At 42.5% G+C, this 24,339-nt stretch overlaps 1 protein-coding gene across 3 annotated transcripts in view; it reads right to left on the bottom strand.

Moving 5' to 3' along the window:
• Positions 1-24,339, bottom strand: part of Cacna2d3 (calcium channel, voltage-dependent, alpha 2/delta subunit 3) — a gene marked incomplete at its 5' end in the record, with an annotated part of 848,592 nt that overhangs the window by 665,003 nt on the left and 159,250 nt on the right. For all 3 annotated transcript variants that reach the window (XM_013515709.1, XM_013515711.1, XM_013515710.1), the window contains 1 exon segment: positions 9,528-9,644. In XM_013515709.1, the coding sequence (XP_013371163.1) occupies positions 9,528-9,644 (117 nt within the window).

Here is a 24,339-nt window from a genome sequence, read left to right as displayed (position 1 = left end):
TATGCCAACAGCGATCAAAGGAAATGAAGTAAAATGAGATACTACCATTAGCCTGTCAGAGAACACAGACCAAGAGACTACTCACAACCACATATGGGAGAGTACAACGGAGAAAGAGTGCCTTACCAACCACATAGGTGGGAGCGCCAGACAACCTGGCAGTGCAGACCAAAAGCCACTATTCCGCATCAAGTAAATAGAAGTCTCTCTGCAAGAGAGTTCATTATATTATTGCTCACAAGAGTGAAATGCCTATATACAGCATTAGTATTTACTGGGAGAATGGCTTGGCTAGAACACCCAGAAGGCAGGCAGATATGGTTTTGATCTAGAATGTTTCCCCAAAGTCTCATGTGTTGCCACGTGGGGCATTTGGCAGGTGATTGGATCATGGGGGTGCTAGGCAGTCATTAACTAACTGGATTAATCCACTGATGCATTTACAGCGGAATGTGCTGTCAGGAGGGGGAGCTGGTTGGAAGAGGCGGGTCGCAGGGGGCGTGGCTTAGAAGGATTATTTCTCTCCCAAGCTCCTCATTTCTCTGTCAGCTTCCTCACCACCATGGTATGAGCAGGCCATCCCACCACGCTAGTCCTGCATTTGAGACAGGCAACTGTAGATGGAAATTTGTAGAACTATGACTCAAAATAAACCTCCTTTAAGTGGTGGGTGTCAGGTATTTTATCCCAGCAATGAGAAAGTGACAAAGCCACAAACCTACAGTCACGAAAGATAATATAAATACACACTCATAGATATGGACAGAAAAAAAAAAATTTAAAAGCTGGCTATAAAGGAAAACCAATCCAGCCCTTTATAAATTCACATACACACACACAACACGCATGTATGTGTGTGTACATGTGCACAAACAGAAAAAAAACTGAGAAGCTGGAAAATATTTAAAAACAAACAAAATTAAGTACCCTTTAATATCACTTAGTGCTCTTAATCATTACTTTCTCCTCTCACTTTCTGCACACTTTTTCCGTTGATAATGAACATGTATTAATTACTAAAAACAAAACAGAAAGCATTCAAAAACAAACATGGGTGTCTTTTATGGAAGTCATAGAAAATATAAAGGTAAATCTTCCATAAAGCTCTGAAAATGGAGGACTTTTGGTCCTTTTATTTGGGAAAGGGTCAGATAAGGACAGAGTCAGGGAGGGTTTGACATAAAAATGGCATAAAAATTTCTACAGGCCAACATCCTCAGAATTAGGCAGCAAGTCAGGACACAGTGCCCCAAGCTAAGCCAGCGTCAAAAGCCCAAGGCTGAGGGCAAGCTGAAGTGTGAGGAGGCAGCGCAGGCAGTGAGGCAGTAGCACATCCAAACATCCCGGGACTCCCTTTTTCCCTTAGAAGGAACCTGGCCCTCTTGAGAGGAAAGAGAAGGCTCACTTTCCATATGGGTGAGAGGCTCAGAGCTGTCTTTAGATTCCCGAGGAGGCTCAGGCCGGCACCATCTAAAGTACATTACAGGAAACTCCAGGAGCACGCCGAGTGAAATCCACCAAAACCGTATAGTTTAAAGTGGTTTTGCTCTCTAAGCCAAGGAAAGTTCACTAACCTCATCAAAACTGGCAAATGCAGATTGGTGCTATTTTTAACTTTCTTCTGGCTTTGGGGTTTCTTATTCAAATTTTCTTACAGGTATCCACCACCCCTCAATAATTCTGAGCAATTGGTTCCAGGACCCTGGTTACCAAAATCTGCAGATGCAGAAGTCCTTCACGTTGAATGGTAGACTATCTGTGTATAACCAAACCCTCAACCTCTTGTATACTTTAAATCCATTCTAGATTACTTACACTACCTAAGGCAATGGAAATGCTATGGAAATAGTCCTTGCACTGTACTGTTCAAAAACAAAACTCTGTACATATTTAATACAGACATAATTTACTTTTCCAGTGTTTTCCATCAGAAGTTGGTTCAATCTGAAGATATAAAACCCAGGTTTTAACACAGTGTGGGAGAAGGCAAAGGGGAAGGGAAAGAAAAAATGGTTAATATGAGATATACATATGGACCAATTTCCCAATAAGAACGTAATTACTGAATATGGCAAACATATACTAATAAATATTTTTGTTTTTAAAAAATGAAAACTGAGGACAGTGGCACATGTGTGTAAACCCGCCAAGCACCAGAGAGGCTGAGGCAGGAACAGCAACAAGCAGGAGGCCAGCTTGGGCAGCACAACCGGTGATGATGTGGCTCAGGCTGGGTGGCCCCTGGGTTTGATCCAAAAGGGAAAGAAAGGAGAGCGCGAGGGAGGAATGGAGGGCTACAAGACACAGTAATCAAAGTAAAAGGAAGAAATTCCACTTCTTCTCCTGTGATCCAAAACAAAATATTTATTTCTAAAAACAAATTTACTCATCTTTTGAGAAACAAGTGTTGAAATTCTGAGGTGAAATCAGAAATGAAAAGGGTATAAGTTAGTGGTGAAGTGCGTGCTTAGCATCACCAGGCCCCATGGTCAATCCCCAGAAGAAAGAGGAAAGGAAAAAGCAGAGAGAAAAAGAGGAAGAGGAAGAAGAGGAAGAAAAGGAAGAAGAAGGAGAAAAGAAAAGAAGAGGAAGATGAGGAGGAGAAGGAAAAGGAAAAGCAAAAGGCAGGGAATAAAAATAGTTCAGACACACTCAGCTACATCTTTTGCCTAAGTCGTAGCCCTAGTTTAGCTCGATTCAGCTCCTGAAAACTGCTACAGCTCATTTTGGCCTTAATACCTAAGGAAGAAAATCAGTAATGCTTAAGGAGATTTCTTTAATTTAGAAATCTATAAAGAAAATCATTAATTTCATTTCCAGCTCAATGAATGGCCTTGTGAGAGTGTGCCTTGTCAACAATTTTCACAGTGTCTACAGAGATGAATGGGTTTTGAAACCAGAAGCATTTATCTGCCCCACAGCTATTAATCCCTCATATAGCTTCTATTTTCAGTACAGAGTCTGCATTACCTGTGAGCACGCTTCTTTCCATGCTTCAGCGTACCTATTTGCATAGGAACATAGATGTGCTTTATAGTCATACATATGTAGATACGCACAAGTCAAAACAGAGCTAAGGAAAGTTGTTTTAATAGTACCCTGTAGCTTTTTAGAAGATGGGCGTAAATCTCTTCTGCAAGGGAAAAAAAAATCCATTTTTTCTGAGAAGGTAAATGTTTATTAAATGCAAATACCGATATTCGTTACCTAGGAAAAACGTCTCTCTGCATGTGGAATTTCTCGATAAAAAGCTTTCAAGTCCCAGGTTTCTCCAGATAAGCCCCTATCGGTGAACTGATGCGTGAATGCACTGAAATTGAATTACTGTACAACAGCAATTACTTTCCACAGTACAGCTATAATGGGAATCAGTTCCACAAGGAACAGCAGGTAGCTATAGGAAAGGGAAAAACTTAATGCAGAATCTAGCCAATATTAGCTCTTCCCAAGAAGTAAGAGTATTTATTTTTAAGCAAAACACTCTTTTTCAAGTGTCCAATTTATCATTTTATCAGTGTAAGTCAGAAAATAAGTGAAACTAGATTATGTTTATTTACAGGTATGCACCTCTGAGTGTTTTTGAAATTTATTAAATATCACATGCAAGTTTGAAAATAACAAATTCTTCCTGGAGTGAATTTAGCTAAGACTAGCTTTTCAGGTCTCTTCCCAATCCCTACTAAAGTTCACTCTTTTAAGTGCTTCTAATTCCTTGTTTTGCATAAAAATATAAATTTAAATGGCAAATAAAGCACTTAATGTTTTACTTGATATGCTACCAAAACAGACACTATCTTATAGTCCCCCCTCCCCCGACCCCATTCTTTCCGTGAGACTTGTTTAAGTCTGAGGTCTGTACATCCCCCATCTAAAGTCATGCAGATCGGTACCTGAGCCGAACCAGGGGGCCCCAGGGAGGCAGGAGGAGGCCACAGGCTGCCCAAACTTGAGTGATGAAGGCTCTGGCCCCCACAGCAGTGTCACACAGCCAAAGGCAGAACCACTCTGCAAACCTAAATTCTTCAGAGACCCTCTTTGCATCATTTCCTAATGTATCTACTTTTCTTAGGTTATGTAGCTTCTGTTAATTCTATGGACCATACCAAAATCTCCAGATCATGACTTCCTCTGCCACTGCTGGAATCTGCCCATCAAGCCTCATCTCCATAACTGGAGATGTCCATGGTTATTCGCAGTTACTTAGTACAGATTCTTCTCCAACTGTGCATTTGGCCGGTCCAGCTTCGAGCTCCCTGAGGTCACAGCTGATGTTTCTAAATGACTCACAGTTCACACTGCTCCTAGTAGAGGGTCAGACTCTTAAGGACAAAAGAAAGACTCAGGCAGCTGTCCAAATAACTGAGGCCATGCAATGCACATACGCTGCCTCTTCCCCAGTGAGGTGTATTTACTAACATCAGAAACTCAGGAGAAATGGGAGCTATGTCAAAGTTGCTTCGTCATTATCCCAGATGAGCTCTGATTTGTGTCACAGACATGCATCTGCAGGTGTCCGTTGGGAATGAAAGGCCCGATGGGAGAGGGTAGGTGCATACCATTTTCTCCACATCCTGCATGTAAAATAGCTCCCGTGAAATGTTAATGAACTAAAAGCAAATGATTCCATTTCTTGTCCATTCAAAGGAACTCGGAACTTGATAAAGTGCTCAGCGACATTAAACTGAAGGCTTGCGAGCATGAGTATGAGAAGGTGGGAGACAGTGTCTTGGGCACAACTGCTGCGCACAAAGGCAAGAGGCAGCACTGCTCAACCGAACAACCTAGAGCCGGCCTCCAAGCAGACCTGAAAAAATTATTCAAACCACCCACAGCATTAAAAAGTGCTAGAAAATATAGTTGAGAAACGCTGCCATAATGATGGCACCATTATGTTAATGGCAATTATGGAATCTAAGGTTATTTATAATTTGCCAGCCTGAAAAAAAGTTCCATGTAGTCCATTACCAACCGGATGACAGAGGTTATGTAATGGGCAGGCCACGTTAGGTCTCACATTTACCTCAGACATCTGACAGGGAGAAAATAGGACTTTCCGTGATAGGATAATTGCATGGTAGAGAGTAATTCAAATAGGGGACGAGCATGATAAAATCACTCTGATTCAACTAATCACTGGGAAAAGCGATGGAGGGACATGATGAAATCAAGCCAGAAGAGACAGAGAAAAAATTCCACATTGTTTAACAGCCAGGAAATGACAGACCATGTTGAAGGGTTGGGTTTCTGCAGTTACTCCCTTTTCCCCGCTAGCACCAACTAAATCCACCTTCACACGTTAAAAATGTTGTTATTACAGTTTCTTAAAGTGTTATTACCAGTTTCTTAGATATTTTATACACATCAATGGGAATTTTACCAATTAGTGTTGGTTAAAAAAAAAAAAAAAGTGTTGTCTCTTTCTTTTTTTTTTGGTTTTTCTCCGGTACCGGGAACCAAACTCACGACCTTGCGCTTGCCAGGCAGGCGCTTTTGCCACTGAGCTAAATCCCCAGCCCGTTGTTTCTTTCTTAATAAGTTCCCTGAAGTCACCTTGACAAGCAAGGCAGGACTGCGGAGCGCTGGGTACCAGGAAGGCACAAGGGGCAGTCCCAAGACCTCTTGGCCTGACTGCAGTTGCTGGGGTGGGCATGGGTCTCGCAAAGAGAAGAGTCCTGGGAGTGGTGCATCACAATGACAGAGCCAAACCTACAATGTGTTCCTGGGCCACTGGCTGCTGGGCAGATCACAAGGGAAAGGAAGCCATTCCATCACATACAAAGCCTTATAATCCAGGGCATGCTGCATAGAATGACTCAACTGCAAATCTGGATTTGAGGTCTTTGCTCTTCCAATACTTACAAATAACACAAGCAAACAGCAATCTTTCCTGCTAGAGAAATTAGATGTCATTATAATATGAGAAAAGTCACAGTCTCTGCTCCCCTGGCTGTGGCATAAACCAACATTCTCACCCCAAGTGCCACATGGTTCTTAACTGCTGCCAACAGAACTGCAGGGCTCACAGTGGGGACCAGACCCACCTCAGTGCCTCCAAACAAAACCCCAAGGTAATGCATGAACCTTCTTCAAGGACTGCAGGTGGAGAGAGCCCCAGAGCACTGGATCTTTTTACCACGGGGTAATGGCATCAAGCGTGCCTCCAAAGGGCCTGTATGCCTATTTTAAAATACATAAAATACACATTTCAAAGAATCCTGGCTGCTTTTATCTTGGAAATACCTCAATTCAAAGAATAATTTCTTTTGCCTTCTCAAAGGAACCATACCAGCCATATCAAATAGTCCTTTTTAAACCTCATTAATTTAAAGCAAAGAGATTTCAAAATTAAGTGATACAAAGAAAGCTGAGCCCAGTTCCTATTCTGTCCTGTAAAATCAGGGGCTTCCTGAAGCCTCAAGACTCCTTGAATGTTAAATGCTCCTAAAATGAAAAAAAGAAAAACCTTAGCCAGCAGTAGCAGCCAATGTTCGCTAAACATTCTTTTCCTAGGCACTTGCTAACCGCTTTGCACAGATATCCACGGATGGGCTATGATCTTACCACCAGGCCAGGGGCAAAAACCATGCCCACTGAGTCCCACCCATGTGGCCTGGGCACATGTCCTCATCCTGCCAAGCCTGTCTGTCCCTCTCCAAGACAATGGTGACAACGCCTATGGCCAATGCTACAAGTAAATGAGAGGACCCCGGAGCTGTTGTACTGTGAACTCAGCAGTCGAATAAACACATTAAGCCACTGAGCCTTTCCAATATCTCCAGGAAGATAATGAAGGAAAAGTGGTCCACAGGGGTTACTCAGCTTCCTCACCGGCCTCTTACCTTGGGGCAGAACTAAGGATCAGAATAGTAATTCCAGAGCCTACTTCTTACCCAGCACATGAGCCCACCATCTTAAAGGGATACAGTCCAGGTTCTGGTGTTGCGGAGCCTCTGTGTCCAAGCAGTCTGTGGCACGCCCACCCCTCAACCCACCCCTGAGTTATAGACACCAGGGCTTCCCTATCTGTCAATTGCAGGGGTTGAATCCAAGGATATGTACTTTCCTTTTTACTCTAAATTGTGTGACTCATAAGTGCATGTTAAAACTGTATTTCCCCCTCTCAAACTGACAGTGTTGTTACTAGTATTTTAAACAAAGCAAAAACAAAACCAAATACATACATACACACATAGATGATTTCCTTTGGCAAGGATGCAAGAAAATGAGCACTCTCTCACCGAAGGGGATGTGAAGTGACACAACTCTATTTGGACAGAAGTGTTTTCAGAAGCACAAAGAACCTTAAAATTGCTTCAGAGCCTTGAGCTGTCCTCTGGGTTGGGGAAATCATGTGAAAGAAATCAATGTTTGCTCCAGAATGCTCACGTGGAGGTGGTGAAGGAGGTGGACGCTGGTGAAGGACTTAACTTCTGGCTGTCCGTCTCCACTTTTGTAAAATGGGGGTGATAACTATAACCTCCATCACATAAGTGAACACAGGGAAGGCCTTAAGGGAGCGCTTGACTTGTAGGAGGTGTTTGGTCGCTTGATTTATTATTGATCTAGAAGATTCACCGTGGCAACATGTATTTTAAAGCTTGCAAACAATTTAAACGTCCAAATATATAAGAGCAGGGGGATCGATGAGGAGACTCATTGACTGAATAATATACGATCAATTAAGAAAATCATGAAACACAGCGACGCAGGGTCATACACTAGAATGGGAGAAAGAAGCGACAAGCTGGGTACAGAAAGTGAACAAGTACTATAATTGAAAATTTGAAGAAAGAAAACACACACAAACACATGCACAGAAATGCAAAGGAAGGGGACTGGAAGGAAAGAAGCACTCAGGGATGTAAGCCATAGTTTTGTACCAGGTGGTGAGAATTTTAGATTATTATTTTTTCTCTGCTTGGTGTTCTTTCTCAGTATAGTTTAACACTGCGATCAAAGAAGTATCCATTTTACAAACACAAAATGCTAATTACACAGGATTCTTTTTTTTAATTACTGTTTTTATTTTGGGTTTCTGCTTCTGAGAGGTGAACTCCCACCATGCTTTCGCATCTGTAAGGAGGACCAAGTGCTTGCCTCAGTGTGAGACATAAGGACATGCTGAGGGCCACCACCCAGTTTCCAGGGTCTGATGTCAGCACACTATTTCTGTCCAGATAAAGTGCATTTTCTCTTCACAGGCCCTTCAGAACCTCCACGGAGACGTCTCTTTTAAGCTATAATCACAGCAGCAGCTTCCACTTACCAAACACTGCTCATATGCAAGGCCTGTGCCAAGGGGTTCAAAATCATAACTCTGTTTGAGCTTCACGCATCCTCCCATTTTACAGGTGGGAGGTTTTACCGAGGATCAACGCTTCATAAGGACAGGAGCATGCACTAAGCTCAGGTCACATTCATGTTCTTACTAAGGCATGATTTCTCCTTCCCTGATTCAGAACAACACAAAAAGGTTTTACAGATAACCAAAGGTATGGCCTTATCAAGTCTAACTCTGAATATAGCAAGTTCCCAACCTACAAACAGGTTCTATTCCAGAAGAATATTCATAAATCGGATTCACTCCTAAATGCAACAAAGTGAGACTTATAGACTACACTTGTGAAAGTTCACAACTTGAAAGTCTGTAAGTCGGGGACTTACAGTAACTTGAAGAAATTTGGTTTGGCCATTTAGCATGAAGAAAGCTAAAGTCAGAAGTCTTTTATAACAAAATTATAAAAACTGAAAATTAATCATTAAAATTATGGCGAAAATTATTAAAACTGAAAGGCAAATGAACTACACATTATAAATTAAAGACTGTTTAGGTTGCAACTTTTCCCATAATCCTGGGCCAATGTGCCACTAACATAGGACATTGAAACATTCATTTTCCTACATTAGGAATACAACAACTCTTATTTGGTTGGCAATAAGATATAGTCAGAAGCCATCTTGGAAATCCAAAATCACATGGATTATTATTTTGGACTTCCAATATGGGAAGGAGAAGAACATAATTGTGTGTGTGTGTGTGTGTGTTGCGATTCCATGCATCTGGCTGGTACTATGACATCTCATAGAGCTCTTGCAGGTCAACACAAACCCTCCATGACAGGAAAGATAAGGAGAACTTCCAACTGCTTCTACACCTCATTTACCCCACTGAAATCTTCAGTTCCACACTTTAACTAGCATTGCTGAAACTTTTTATATATAGCGCCATTGAACCACAGTGTATCCTTGAATGATTCAGGGCAATCAGAGACCCTTACACAATTGGAGACCCATAGCCTTAGCTGTAGAATTCGTGACATCTCTGCTAAAGAAATAAAATCGTAAAAAAAAAGCTGCCAATAAACAGTCCTTGGTACCTGCTTTTCCTGGTTAATCAGACTAAAGAAATCAGAAGGCTTACACCATACTTACAGAAGTCCCTCCACTTTAATCTTTGCGAGTTGGGTTCCCCAGTACTTGTCCCTAAAGCCGCCTCAGGCAACACAAAGCAAGAACAGGGCACTTACCCGTACTGCCTCAGACTTCTTGTGAAACATCTCTTCCATATTCTTTGCCAGCTTTTTCACCAGCTGGAGGCCATCGATCTCTTCTATGGCAACATCTTTCTCATATTCCTTGTATTTCTGCATGGACAGAGGGCACCATTAAAGGCACATGACACCAGAGCACTACACCTGAGATTTCATAACACCTCCGCCTACACAGAGCCAACAAAAACACATTTTTAATAGCGCTGTGTCTGTTATATTTGGGACACTGCACTGTATTTCACAATTATTAATTCAACACGATTTCTCTGGAACCTTGAAAACAAACTCTGATTCTTATTGGGAACTTAACTAGCACCCAGGAAAAGAATAAACCTTCAGCCAATCAAACACTGCATCATCTGTCCAAAAAAGACTGATTTGACCTACGGTTTCCTCACATTCTCAAATGAAGACAGTTTTTCATTTAAAAGCCATTACATGGTCTGGAAATTCATCTGTTTAAACTAGGAGTTGTCAAAGTGTTCCAGGAACTCCTGGGGGGTGCTTGAAACCCTCTCAGGGGACCATGTAGATCCCAAGAGTGGATCTACATGATTTTCTTCAACAAATCCTAACAGACTAAATACAAAAACAGATAAGGAGAACCCATTTATCTCCTCTTCCAAGGGGAAAGCAAAAAATGTAGTGTGTTCTAATTTCTTAAAAAACTTATTAGAGCAAAAGACACATTGCCAAGAATTATGAAATAATTCATGCACAGTGAGGAGGAATACTCTGAGGCAGATTAATGGCAATGGTTTTTACTGTAATAATTTTTATTTAAACATTCACCACATATTTTGATCATATTGCATACATCAAATATTAAAGATATTTGCATAATGAAAAAGAAATTCCTCTAATTTTTCTTATTTGGCAAGCATAGTTATTTTCCATAAAATCTGTTATTAGTACACTGAATCTTTTGAATTAACTACAGTACTTTCTAAACATCTTGGTTTTAATTTCTAACATGACACACATCGATAGATACAACCTCCATGAACAGAACCTCTTAGGGGGTCTTCAGTATATTGTAAGAGTGTAAAGGGGTCCTGAACCAAAAAGTTGGTTTACCTAAAGATTTAATTTTATTTATACTGTGAAGAAATGTTTATTAATAGTAATCTTCCAAATGGAGTTCAAAATATTCCTCCTGTAAACATGAATCCATTACATTTAGGTACTTATCAAAAAGCTAAGGAACAAAAAATAATGGGGCTATGTATCTAATTTGTGGGGGAACTCTGAAGTAGTTACTAACTTCCTACCCCAATCCATTGTATCTTGGCTCTGTAGTGAGTATGGTAGAGTCTCGAGTCATCTTTTAAGTAGGAAATATAAATGACTTTTTAGCAGCAGAATAGTTTTGAGATATAAATTTATATATGTACTCCCCACTCTTCCTGCCCTTTATCTGCAAAAAGGACAGGAGCCAATAGAGGCAGCTTATACCCAAGGCTAAACTAGAGAGGCAGTACGTGTGCCTACCTCACTCAAACCATACCCCTTCCCAGTTCAAGTGCCCAAGTCCTTTTAGACCATAATAGTGGGTGTTCTGAAAAAAGACTGGGGTAGGAGGACTCTAAGGAAAGGAATGATGTAAAGATAGATTTCTTCAGATCACTCAGAATAACAAAAATTCTTAGAACCCAGCTGTGAGACATGAGACATCTGACAGTGGAGCAGCAAATCCCCTCTGGCTCTGATAAGGAGGAAAGGCCTAGATGCAAGGTTCCCAGGTACGGACAAAGCAAGAGGACTAGGCGTTAGGTCTGTAACCTGCACATTAGGACCAATGTCCAGGAATTTCTCAGAATTAAGTTGATTCTAAATAAATAAACAAAGTACTACTTCTGGACCAGCTGAGTCTAGTCCAAGACAAGCATCTATTATGTCATTAATCAGATGTTCTGAACTGGCCCAGAAGTTATAGTTCCACGCTTCTCCTTGCTTCCTGGGAATATCCTTACAAAATCACCCAAGTTTGTCTTAATCTGCTCTCACACACCTCACAGGCAAATACTGTTCTTTCACTGAGTTTTCCCCTCCTTCCTGGCTCCCCCAAAGCAAGCCCCCACAGTCCCTCTGAGCACCCAAGGAATTCTCCACTCATCTCACCTGTGCTTGTAACTGGTATGGCCCAAGAGAAAAGACAAGTCCTTATGGTTACTGTCTCACCCACAGCAAACATACACAAGGCTTCTCTGGATGAAGCTGATTACAGAGCAGCAGAAATACAATGCAATGCAATGCAATACAATACAATACAAGGGAGATGCAGGTAAGGAGGCATGCTTTGTCTTACAGCTATATAACAGTGACCTCCCCAACCCTGGAGAGAGATAACTACACTGGTCTTGGATTAGTAACCTGGCCAGCCCAGTCCTGGCCCAAGCTAACATCATCTTCTGGTGTCTGAATAAAACTTCAATAGCAATCACTGGAAACTTTGCTTAAGTTCAAATGTAAGCCAATGTCTTTGGAGCCAAAAATCTGAGAGTTCTCGGCTGCCTGCCAGATATAGTCCAAAAACCCACAGCAGGGGCCAGTTTATACCCAAGACTAATTCAATATAAAAAATATACAAACAAAGCTAATGTCAGTCTAATATTTATGGCATCAATGAAATGAATCTCTACTTAAAGTGGTTCTGTGATTTCATGTGATCTAGATAGATGCTTAAGAGAAAGGCAAATCCAATGGATTTCATAGTGAACCTTTACCTGGATCTTTTGTGTTTTGTATCAGGGCCTGACATTGTGGTCATATCTGCTGTTTGCATGTGTTTCTATGCCAACAGACTTCCAGAGGGAAGTCAGTTTATTTAACTCTGATCTCCCCTCCACCCTAAGTTTTCATAGATCTTCCTGTACCTGTCTTCTGAGTCTGCTTTGTGAAAAGGAGCTACTGATCTCAGGGAAGGTTGTCAGTCCCGCAGGACTCCTCATGCCTATGTCAGAGTGAATGATCTCAACACAAAGCTCCCTGCCAAGTGGGGCTCCAGGTCTGGGACACACTGAACCCTTTGCTGGTTCCATTCCTCTTCCAGTCTTAAGCCCTCTCCACTCAAGGAGGACCCCAACAGGTTCTTGCTGCTAACAGGCTGAGTACATACCACTTTCTTTTCACCCTAGGGAAGTCATCCTATACACACAAAGCACTATGCCTTTTCAAGATGTGTTGATGCCTGCTGGAATCAGGTCAGAACCACACGATGCCTTCATCTTACCAGGAAATATTTTATTTTGCTGGAATCAAAAGATTATGAAGATCTTAGAGCATAGCTCAGTGACAGCCACTCATCCATCACAAGCCCTTGGTGCCTTAGAATAGTGACATCTACCAAAACCATTAAAAAGGTATCTACAGTCAGAAACCAACCATCTTGAGCTCAGCAACTGGACCAGAGTGAGCTACAGGGTTTCAACAGAATTCCACACAGCCACGCCAAAGGGAGTCAAAGACTGTAGGAAACATGTGTGCCATATGGTACCACATATTATAAATAGTAATTGATTACTTTTGGTTTTAAAGCACTAATCTGCACACACCCACAGCTAGAAGCCAAGCGTTCACAGTTGGCTATGTAATCACAAATGATTTTTGTGTTGTTGTTCTTTTTCTTACTTGTATTTCTAATTTTTACAATGAACATACTACTTTGGAAATCAGAAAACATGAGCGTTGTCGTTCTATTTAGAATAGAATATGAGCCCCTCATAAACAGATTCCTTTAGTGGAATGTAGCTCCAGTAAGAATCTACGCAGCTAAGCAACATGTCTTCATTAGCAGAATCTAAGGCTGGTAGTAATGTCAGTCCTACCCGTATCACAGGCCCTGCACAGCGTACAGTCTTCGCCACTCTCTTGAGAGGGGGTAACAGCCCTGAGCTGCAGGTGAGAGGCTGAGGTACAGACAGGTCCATCAGCCGATGAAAGTCAAATGGAGAGCCCTGACTTCTAATTGCTTTGACTTCTACACTTGGGAGTAGAGGGGCAGAACACTGACAGTCCAAATACTTGTAAACTTGTTTCAAAGAGCTCATTTCCCTGCCATAAAACCCCTATTCTATCAATTTTGTAGCCAGCCGTGGCTTAGACTCTGTCAGGGGGTCAAATACCAAGAACAGAAGCACCGCCAACTGACAAGGATGCAGTTACTCCCTCTAAAGCACAGGCCACATGGCCAGAGGTAGGTGAGGTCCCAGAAGTGGGCCATTCCCCTACACGGGGCCTCTCAGGGAAGCCTGGACCCAGACATAAGGAGCACACACAGCTCTTCACAGGACCAATACCTGGAGAAAGAGGAGCCAACACACATCAAAGGCAGCCCTGGAGCCTCCACGAGCAAGCACTGAGTGGCCAGATGTGGGTTACAACCCCGTCCTGCTCTCCAGCACACAAGGTGAAACTTAGCATCCTTCCTCCCAGCAGGCCTCCCACACACCCTTGCGGACAGTGAAGTCTTTTGTTTTCTATAGCTTCCAGAACTACACCATTAATTACTCCCATTCCATCTAAATCCGTTACTACTGAGCTGGGAGAAAGAGTTAGGAAAGTTATTAGCAGGTCCCTGTAATCACACAAAAGGAGGATATGATGGGGACAGAAATGGAAGCAATGGCGGTAACCCAGGATAAAGACTGGATTCAGTTTGGCTCTCAATCCTGTCTCCAGCCCTCCATTTATGTGTTCCACAGATCATACTCTGTGTCTCTGGTATGCTAGGGGGTTTTAGACAGTAAATACAAGACAAGTGATGTAAAGCCTGCAGTCTCCTGGTCAGCCTTTCCTGAGGCACAAATGTGCAAAGATGCCACAAAACAGGAAGGACCCTGGGGGGGGGGGAGGAGGCAGTAATTCCCACCTTGCTGGACCCTTTAAGGATGAGGAAGACAAGGAGGTAAGAGACACAATAGGGAAGGAACGTGTGTTGCTGGGAGAGTAGCAAGTAGGAAGGTGCAGAAACTCTCAGGAGGCTGCCTGGGGCTTAAGGAACTGCTCCCATTCTACTTTCCTGGCGTGCACACAGCCAAGGAGGGCGATGTCAGGAAGATGAGGCCAGTGCAGTGCTATCAGCAAGAGTTTGAACTTCATACATATGGCGGGGGGGGCAACAGGAGCCTCTGTAGGTTGTAGGGGTGAAGGGGTCAGTGTTCAGACTGTGCTTTTGGAAATACGGAGTGTACAGAATGGAACAGAAGGCACACCTGGATGGAGTGGGTAGGACTCGGGCAATGGGGTCAGATGGGGCCTCCTGAGACACATCCAGAGGACTGATGGTCAGACATAGCAGCAGTTTGTGCTGATTGGCTGTGTCACTTTAAGGAAGGTGTTTACGCTCCTGGACTTCAGTGTCCTCCTTCAGAACACCAGGGATAACGGGGTCTACCTCCAGGGCTGCTCTGCAGCTTTGCTGGGACGACATCTGTGAAAGCCCCCAGCACAGGGCCCCTTCCAGCGGGCACCCCAGATCCCACTGCTCCCTGTTCTTCCTTCTCGGCCCTTCTGCCCCAGAGGATTCTTCTCAGCATTGTGTTATCACACTTGTGCCTTCCTGACTGAAGCTCTTCATGTGACAGGCACATTCCGGCAGGGTGCAGGACAGTGCTGCACCTTGCTCTGCTTGCCCCTGGCCCAGCGCAGGAGCTGGGGGCGGGGCCTGAGCGAGGCAGCCTGTGGCTGTAGCCCAGACTCAGGCAGAACGCAGCCCTTCACAAATTGCCTCTTAGCATTCATGACACAGAAGGAAGGCAAGCCTGAGAAACTTTGTATTCCCCTGTCAGGAGAGAGTATCTGAGACTTCCATTCCTTCTGTTAGCAGCATCAGCATTTGGCAAGAAATCCCACGATGAGCCAAGAACATTTATCACTTGAGAAGGGAGACACAGAAATGCATTATTTCTGCAGCATCTATTTTGCCAGATCATTTCACACAAATACCAGGAAGAGAAAAGCACTGCTTCACTGTCAGGACACTTAATGCTGCTCATACATTGGAGTTGTGTTTTCCTACATGATAACTGCATATCTAGAAGTGAGTCACCTGGAACTGCCCCCAAAGAGGGAGCTAGTTAGGACACTTCTGACCAATCACAAGTAACTGGGATAAAAGCCAAACATGGAAGAGGGACACTGGGTGTGTTGGCAAAGGGAAATAATGCAGAAGACAGCTACAGAAAGTATCTAACGATAGCATGGATATATTTTCACATGCTCACTTAGGTAAATTTTCTCACTGAAACTCAAATTACATCCCTGGAGTAGGAATCATACAATCACGACATGAGGACTGACAGAAGGTCCAGGGGAGGAGCAGGCATCACAAGGACCTGCCTGGGCTACATAGTGTGAGACCCTGTTTAAAAAAAAAAAAAAAAAACAGAGTGCAATAGATAGAGTTGTTAAACCAGTTGTCTTCCTTCTCGCATAGCGGAAAAAAAATAGTCGGCACCCAAAGTTAAAGGAAGAAATGTTTATTTAGCTCGCAGTTTGTAAAGCTTTCAGTCCACAGTCAGCTGGCTCCAAGGCAGAGGGGCACAGCAGAGGAAAAACAGTCCACGGCAAGCAGGCAGCGAGAACACATTAGCCCTCTTTCTGTCCCTTATATTTTATGCAGGCTACTTGCCCTAGGGTGGGTGTGGCACTGACACCCTTCATCCTACCCACAACTTCGCCAGAACAATCAGTGAACTGAATTAGTGACCACACACCCTTGATCTCAGTATCACACACTCTAGATCCAGCCACCACTGAGAAAGTCCTATAACTAAATGAGGCTTTGGGGGACACCTAGACGTAATCACAACACTAATCATTTCAGTAAAGATCACACTACCAGACACAAATTGAAGATAACAATAGAAGTTTTACTATTTTCATCATTGAACAAATATTTACAAATGGCCACTTGTACCACTCCTTCAGGGAGTGGAAGGGTCTGATATTAACAAGTACATGTGCTTCCCTTGGGGTTCAAAGAGGATTATTTTTGGTTTGTTTTATTTTACAATAAATAATAATAATAAATAATAAATAAGTTGGTGCAGAGCTGCATGGATCATTCCCACCTAGCTGTTCTATGTATGTCCCTTCCCAAAGGCATGCCTGCTTGGAGGGCAGGTATGTCATTTCTGCCAGATGTGGGAAGGTATAGTAAGTATACAAGTACACTCACGATACTAGTTAGGAACAGGAAGGCTGCTCATCACACTCACCAGATAAAAAGGGAGTCCTAAAAAGGGTTGTAAAATGAGGGGTTAGCCAAAGCTCCCAGAAAAGGGGAGTCTGTGCAGTATATATAATTCCCTCTTTCCTGGTAGAGGTAACCTATTAAAGACCCTATCAATGTAGTGAGAAAGTCATAAGCCACCACAAGCTGGCTGGTAAACAGAGGCAGGACATGGGTAACCAAGGCTTCATGGTCAGGGAAATGAGTAGAGATGAGGGAGGGAGAAAGGATAGGAGGTAATTTCCTTAGGCTGCACATGAACTGTGAGTTTTGTGTCCCTCCAGCAGGATAAGAATGATGCAGATACTTGTCTCTCTCTACTATGTCACTCTTAACGAAGACAGCTGGCCATAATAGGGTGGGTAGGAAAGAATGCATGTCAACCTTGCTGCAGTGCTATTGGTCTGTAGCCTAAAAGCAGGATTCAAGTCAAAGGAGAACCATCAATGTGTGTGTTTTAGCCACACATTATCAAGTTCAAATATACCAAGTTCAAGTCCTCCTGGAACAAATCACTAGCTATGTGACAAGTTTCCTGGTCTCTACCAGCCTCCCTTCCTTTACAATGATACCAACCTTTCCGCTATTCTGGAAACAATCAAATGAGGTGAAGTACATGAAGTATCCAGCAGAATGCTAGAGAGGAAAGTACTCCAAATACGATGATGGTGATGGCAGAGATGGCAATTCATCCCACCATTGTTCTAAAGCTTCTGGGAAAGGTCATGTCTTTGCCTCAGCAATAAGAAGAAATTCTTAAACCAACATTCATAACCTACCAGAACAACCACTTCTAAATGTTTCTCTGGGCAGTGGCATTTATCACGCATTCACTCATAAGAGTCCAAGGGGTCTTCCACAGCAATTCTTGGGGACCAGCTCTCTTCTGACAGAAGCGGGATGTTGGGGGCGGGAAGTTGTCACATATGTTACTAAAGATGTTGCAATAAATATTAATTATCTCCCGTTATGGGGTCTCTCCTTATAGGCAGTGTCATCTTCTTATTATGACATAAATGTACTTAGTATTCCTCTCAATTCAATTACTGCATACAGAAGTGTTACCTCAACACACAATGCTTCAAAGCAATTATGTTTCCAGGTAAACACACTTCCAAATCTTTTAAGCCGATGTTAGGAAGTCTGCTTCTTCACGGTCACAACAATAGAGCTAACTGACTTCATGGCACTCTGGTTCTCAGGAGAGCGTCTTTCTATTGAGCATGGAAAGTGCCATCCTGAATGAATAATTCTGTTTCATGTAGGTATGCCAATCAAACGCTGCCAAGGTTAAAAACACCCACTATTAACCTTGTCCTTTTCTAGATCTAATGAAGCTTGAGGAGGGCAATTTTTCTCTGTTAAAGCCATCAGAACAAGAGGAAATGTGCATTAGAACAAGAGAGCCTGCTTAGGAAAGAGGGGAAAAGGAAGACAGGGCATGAACTGCAACCCAAAGAGCAAGCAGAGAGGGAGGCAGCGAGCAGCTCAGCTCCCAGTTCTGCAGGGCTGACGCGGACAGAGCATCTCCTGGCAGCTACCTGCTCTATTGTGGGGAGCAGCACGGGACTGGATCAGGGTGAAGCAGCAGAGTTTGTAAGAGCTCCCAGCTAGGCAGAAAGAGTAGTGTGGGCTCAGTGACTTCTCAAGCTACATTCTGGCATGTCCTCAAGACAGCATGGTCACAAGAATCACCAGGGTCACCAGCCCCAGAGTCCCTGGAGCTCACTACCATCTGGCTGCTTGGAGCACCCACTGAGTCACGAAGTTCCAGGGGCCTATCCCTCAAAGCACCTGGCTCTGTAAGGGTGGTCTCTGACAGATGTCTGCCACACCCAGACTGTCAGCCATGAATTAGACGTTGACTATTCTCCTCTTCCTGTTGTACTATCCCTTCTTTTTTCGCCCATCTTGGTAGGTCTCATAAGCTTTCACTTTTTATCACAACCAGACAAATGCAACTGATCGATTTTAGCTCTGTGATGATAAAACAAAGTAACAATGCTGTATTATATTCTTGTTTTATATATAGGAAAGTAAGAGGCAAATGACTAAACCAGCTATTGATAGAACTACCCTTTTTCTGCTAGGGTTTTAAGACTGAGGAATTCATCTGTCTACTGAACGAAATCAGTCTCAATGCTTATTTTTAAAAACTCAATTCCTGAATGCTTTTTTGGATGAATGCACGGGGATCTGAGACTCTTAAATGTTAATATTCATACTACACATACACCTCACAACACACCAGCTGCAACAAGGATTACAGGCCTGTGTGCCTCAGAGAACAGAAATCTCACTGTAACATTTATGAGTGTCTTTTATGTCCAACAACAAATTTAACTACAGCCAAAATGCAAATGATAAAACGTTACTTTACAAAGTCTGCACTACTTGATGTGGGTTGGTTCTGCCACCACTTTCGTTCAAACACATTTTCTGATGCTACATTGAAAATAATTCATCGTCCTGCTCTCTGGGGAATCACAGGGAACAACAAAAGCAATTTATTATTAATGAGAAGCATCCACTATTTACTGAGCATTTGCTTTGGGTCAGGTAGGTATTATTTCCCTCAGTTCACAGGTTAGGGAACTAAAGCACGGAGAGATCAAGTCACTTATCCAAGGTCATACCATTAGCAAGTGGTTTATTAGTTAAAGGCATTTAAGCTACTATAATACAAATACCCCAGACTCTCCATGGCTTGACAGAGCAGGGGTATAGGTCTTCGTAGAACCATCCCATTGAGGAGGTTCTTGGACATCACACTGCCTTCCACCCAGTGATTCAGAGGCCACAACCCTTCCCTCATGCAGCACTGCCATCCTCCCAGGTTGTGGAATCTGCATTCAGCCAGCAAGTGTGGTAGGAGGAAGAGGAGAGGGTATACCTGCTCCTTGGATCCCTAAATTTTACCTGGAGGTGATGCTCGCCAACTCTGCTCACATCCCCTTGCAGTAAGTAGCCACAGGACCCAAATGACATCGCAGTACCTGAGTGATGGAGCCTATGGCTAGGGAGTCATCAGCATGCTCTACATAAATACTGGAGATGGAAGTGTAAACCCCAGGTGGAGCCACAGTTTGAACCCAGGCAGCAAGATCCCCGAGCACAGCATACTAACCACTACACTTCTGTTTACAAGCCTTACAAACCACAGCTAGATGAAACCTCGGGTTACAATTTGGCTGAGAATAATTCCCATAACGGATACTTCAGAGCTGGCGTGATCAAATCACAATCTACAGAAAGGTTAAGGTGACCCAATCACTTGCATGTGTAATTAACGGTCAGACTCAGATGTTAAAGGTCAAGATATTGCAACACATAAAGGAACTCATTATAAACAATTCTTAAAAACCCTTTTTCTGATTCCCTTAATCCCACCACAAATAAAACTGCTATTTGAATAACACTGGTGACCTTCTTTAGCACATGATATTAGTTGCCCGGGTGCCACAAAAGTTAATTGGCTTAACTAACATCTTTTTAATTCTATATCCAAGATGTCCTGGAAATTGCAGGCAATCAATGGATGAGTCTGCAAGGTCTGTAACAAGCTTACAGCTAATACTATTTGCAGCTGTTTACACCAGAATGAGTGTTAGGATCCTGCTTCTGAATGAATCTTTAACTCTGTCAATGCCAAACTGAATTCAGAGACACCAAAGTATGGCACAGCTGGACCCTGGCTTTCCACTGTGAATGCAGAAAGCCATGGTGAGATCATACATGATAAACTGTTATCAACCCACCCTCCCTCCTGTGAAAGGAAGAGCTGACACCTGAGTCTTCCTTTTCATGAGCTTCTTTCTGTGAAAGGTTTGGGGAGACTCAGATACAGAATTCCTTACTGCTGACACTAGATACTCAGAAAAGCAGTCCACAGCAGCAGCACCCTTCAGTACATCTGCTTGCCTCACCTTGGCCATAGGGGCTCACAGGTCCCCTGGGAGTTTGCAGCAGGTGACCCTCCAGTTTTTCCCATGCAAACATTCTCAACAATAAGGGCACTCCGTCATGCAAAAGCAACATTCAGGTGTCACCAACTTCACAGTCAAATGATTTTCTGACAGACTTCATCAAAACCAGCATGCAAGATTTTTTTCTCAGTATTTTTAAAATCTTAGTGTTAGGATACAAAAGGAACTTACAAATAATCCATTTCACAGCCACTAACTCAAACACCTATAGAAGCCAGGCTGGTCAGATCAGGTGAAGGAACTTAGCCAGTGTAGTCTGTAACAAAAAGCAGTGCTTCTGTCCCATCCTAAGATGTGGGCCACTTCTTGGCTTCTTATGCTTTGTGGTTGGGTGGAGGAACACTATAATTACCCAATCTGCCGCTTGTTAAGAGAAGCCAGGAGTCCATTTTTATGTAAAACCTCCCACTGAGTCTATTTCTTTGAACACACTAGGGCTCATACACAAAATGTCTCCAAACATCCTTCTCCTCATTCATCTTCACATGAGGAAATTAAGATGCAAGACACAGAATACCATGTGCTCCTGTCTCCCAAAAGCCAGTGATGTGCTTTGTCACCAACAGAAATCACAGATATTTCTGTTGGTGTCACCTACTTCTAAGCATCTATGTATTAGTCTTCCAACCAGGCACTGCTACTTACCCACTCCAAGGGTGACTTTAAGGCACCCAAAGGGCGCAGGCAGCCAGTAAGGCACAGGCACCCACCCAGATCCTCAAGCCACTTGGGACAGAGGCAGAGTCCGCCACACCATATGAAGCACCTGGATATATAGGCCATATAAGAACGTGCAGACCCCCAACTATGACCAAAAGCACTCAATTCCTCTCACATTTGGGGTTGGTAATCAGGGAAACAAAACCTTAAAGTTGAGGAATGGTGGGAAATTCAAAGAAAACCTCACATGACTCTTGAGAGAGGGATTTGTCCACAATGCTTTGAAGAAATCCTAGAGTACTGGGAAAATTAACCAACGGCTCTCTTTCTTATATTCATTCATGCATGCATACACACACACACGCACACACACAAACACATACACACAGTATCACTATGCTACCAGTTTAGGAAACCATAAGGAAATTTATCAATTCATCCATATTGTTATTATTCTTATGTCATGTTATGCCTTTAAAATGGAAGTTTGGGGGATATGGCATGTCATGGGCTGCTCTGGCATCTAGGGAGGTCCACTAAACCCTTCTAAGAATGATATTTTTAATGCAAAGATAAAGAAAACCAATTATATTATAATTTGGTTTTTAAAATGTTTAAAATATAACTATATGATACAGAAAAGTAGGTGCTTCTTTAGCAATGCATTAAACAATAAGATGTAATGGTGATTCTCTAGCTGCCATTGAGTGATAACAACAGAAAAACATCTGCATAGACTAGAACATGATACAAAAATATCTGTGATTTCTGTTGGTGACAAAACCATAAGCACTCTTGTGGCTTGTTACCTACATTTGTAAGTTAAGAAGATAATAAATTTTGGTTAGACGTTACTGAAAGTAAAAGATTCCCCTTTTTCCCTATTTAAATCTACAGTCCCCTGATTTCTCTCCAAGACTGTGGGCATAGATTAAGGACCTCTGCGCACTAAGAACACCAAGGAGACACAGAAAAGGTCCTTGATGTGTGAACAGTGATAGGGATCTACCTCCAACTCATATACAGCATCAGGGTGCACAATGCCCGTTGGCAATTACCAGTCTATGGCACTAGGTTATGTATAATGTCTAATCACTAGCATATACATATTTATGATATGATTTCAGATTTTTATATATGAAACATATACATCAAACTTGGGGCAGATCCCCAAACAATTTATTCTTCTTGCAGGTGGTTTTGTAAGTATAGATTATAATGTAATTTTTTTCTGGTTAGTCTGTCAATAAATGCTGATTTCCCTAACTGACCAAGGAAGGGCAGACACTTAACTGGAAAGAATTTTATCTCACATCAGGGTCATAGAGTAGAATTCATGATACTAATTTCCTCTATATATACTATTGGGTTGTTAGACTTCTTAATGAAGAGCACACATTCATGCATTACTTATAGATTAAAAATACAGAGTGGCAGGTTCAAAGAAATTTAGTAATCACTAACACTAAAATATAATAAATATCTCACAGTGTACGAAGCAGAGTGCAACTGACTCAGGTATAAGATTGAGACATAAACTAAATAAGCCTAAACAAGCCTGGCCTTTGTCCACAAATGCTACAGTATCAGAAGATACTTCAACCAATGCTTACAGAACTGTGTACCATCACAGAAATCAGCTCTTCAAAAACTACATAAATATGCATATTCTACAAGTGCATTTATTATGTTTAGAATCAAAGCCATGTAAAAAAGAAAGCACAAGACACTGGGGGAGACAACAACAAAACTCTAATCATAAGGCCAGATACGGTGGCAGAATTTTAGAGAAATTTTTCTCAATTTCTAAATTTGTTTATGTTATACTGCTTTTTTAAATGAGAAAAGTAGTCCAAAATGGAGATAAACAGAAAGGTAAGGGCAGTATTCAAATCCAGGCAGACTGGCTCCAAAGCCCATGACTTGACCTCCCTTAATAAGCCTATAAAATATTAGAAGGTATAGTGAGATTTATCTCTTATTAAAAAAATGTGTGCATTATAGGGAGAAAAATCCAGATCATATACAAGGAAACAGAAGGGAAAAGAAAACCTTAATTCTGTTGCCCCAATACTACACTTTACCTCTCAGTTCATATACTTACACATATTTTCCACTTCTTATTAAAATTGTAACTGTAATTGTTTGTTTATAATCAGGGTGAGATCATCCTATACATACCAATAGAAGCAATTTCCTCAGTACTTCCCCAGGAAGCTTGTTATAACTTGTGTCTAGATGACCCTCCAAACCCTCACTGGTCATAGGTAGGGAGTTTCAAAAGTGACTGGATTAGGGTGTGTGATGCTGGGATTAAAATGTGATGTTGGGATTAAGGGTGCCCTTGGTGTGGCTGGCACCACCCAAAAGGTGGGCATCCTGGATGGAATATAAAGAGACAGAAAGAAGCTGTTTTGCTACTTTGCTGCTTTGCTATCTTCTGCCTGCCTTCTTTGCCATGCACTGCTTCTCTGCAATGCCCCTCTGCCATACCACCCTGTCTTGGAGCCAGCTGACTAGGGACTGAAACCTTTACAAACTATGAGCAGAAATAAGCCTTTTTTCCTTTAACTTTGAGTGTTGGGTATTTTGTCTCAGCAATGAAAAAAAGTGACTAGGACAGATTTTGGTACCAGGAGTGGGGTCCTTGCTGTGAAATTACCTGGCCACGTGGTTCAGAAGCCTTGGAAACTGACCCCTCCCAATGCTAGGCAGCACTGAGCATGGCAAATATTCTCCCCCGAATGCTGTCAGCCTTGCTGCAACATCTGCCTTTTGGATGCAAATATGCCTACTCACTAGTCACAAAGAGTAAGTCTCAACCTGCCTTGAGCTATTCTAAGGAAGCAAGATGGAGGAGGTCATTGGTGCAGGATCCTAGGGCATAGACGGCCTGGATGGGATCCTA

Source organism: Chinchilla lanigera, unplaced genomic scaffold (assembly GCF_000276665.1).
Source record: "Chinchilla lanigera isolate Chin_1 unplaced genomic scaffold, ChiLan1.0 scaffold00029, whole genome shotgun sequence".
Lineage (NCBI taxonomy): Eukaryota > Metazoa > Chordata > Mammalia > Rodentia > Chinchillidae > Chinchilla > Chinchilla lanigera.
The sequence above is the reverse complement of the archived record's forward strand: the minus strand, read 5'-3'. Positions and strand labels throughout refer to the sequence as shown.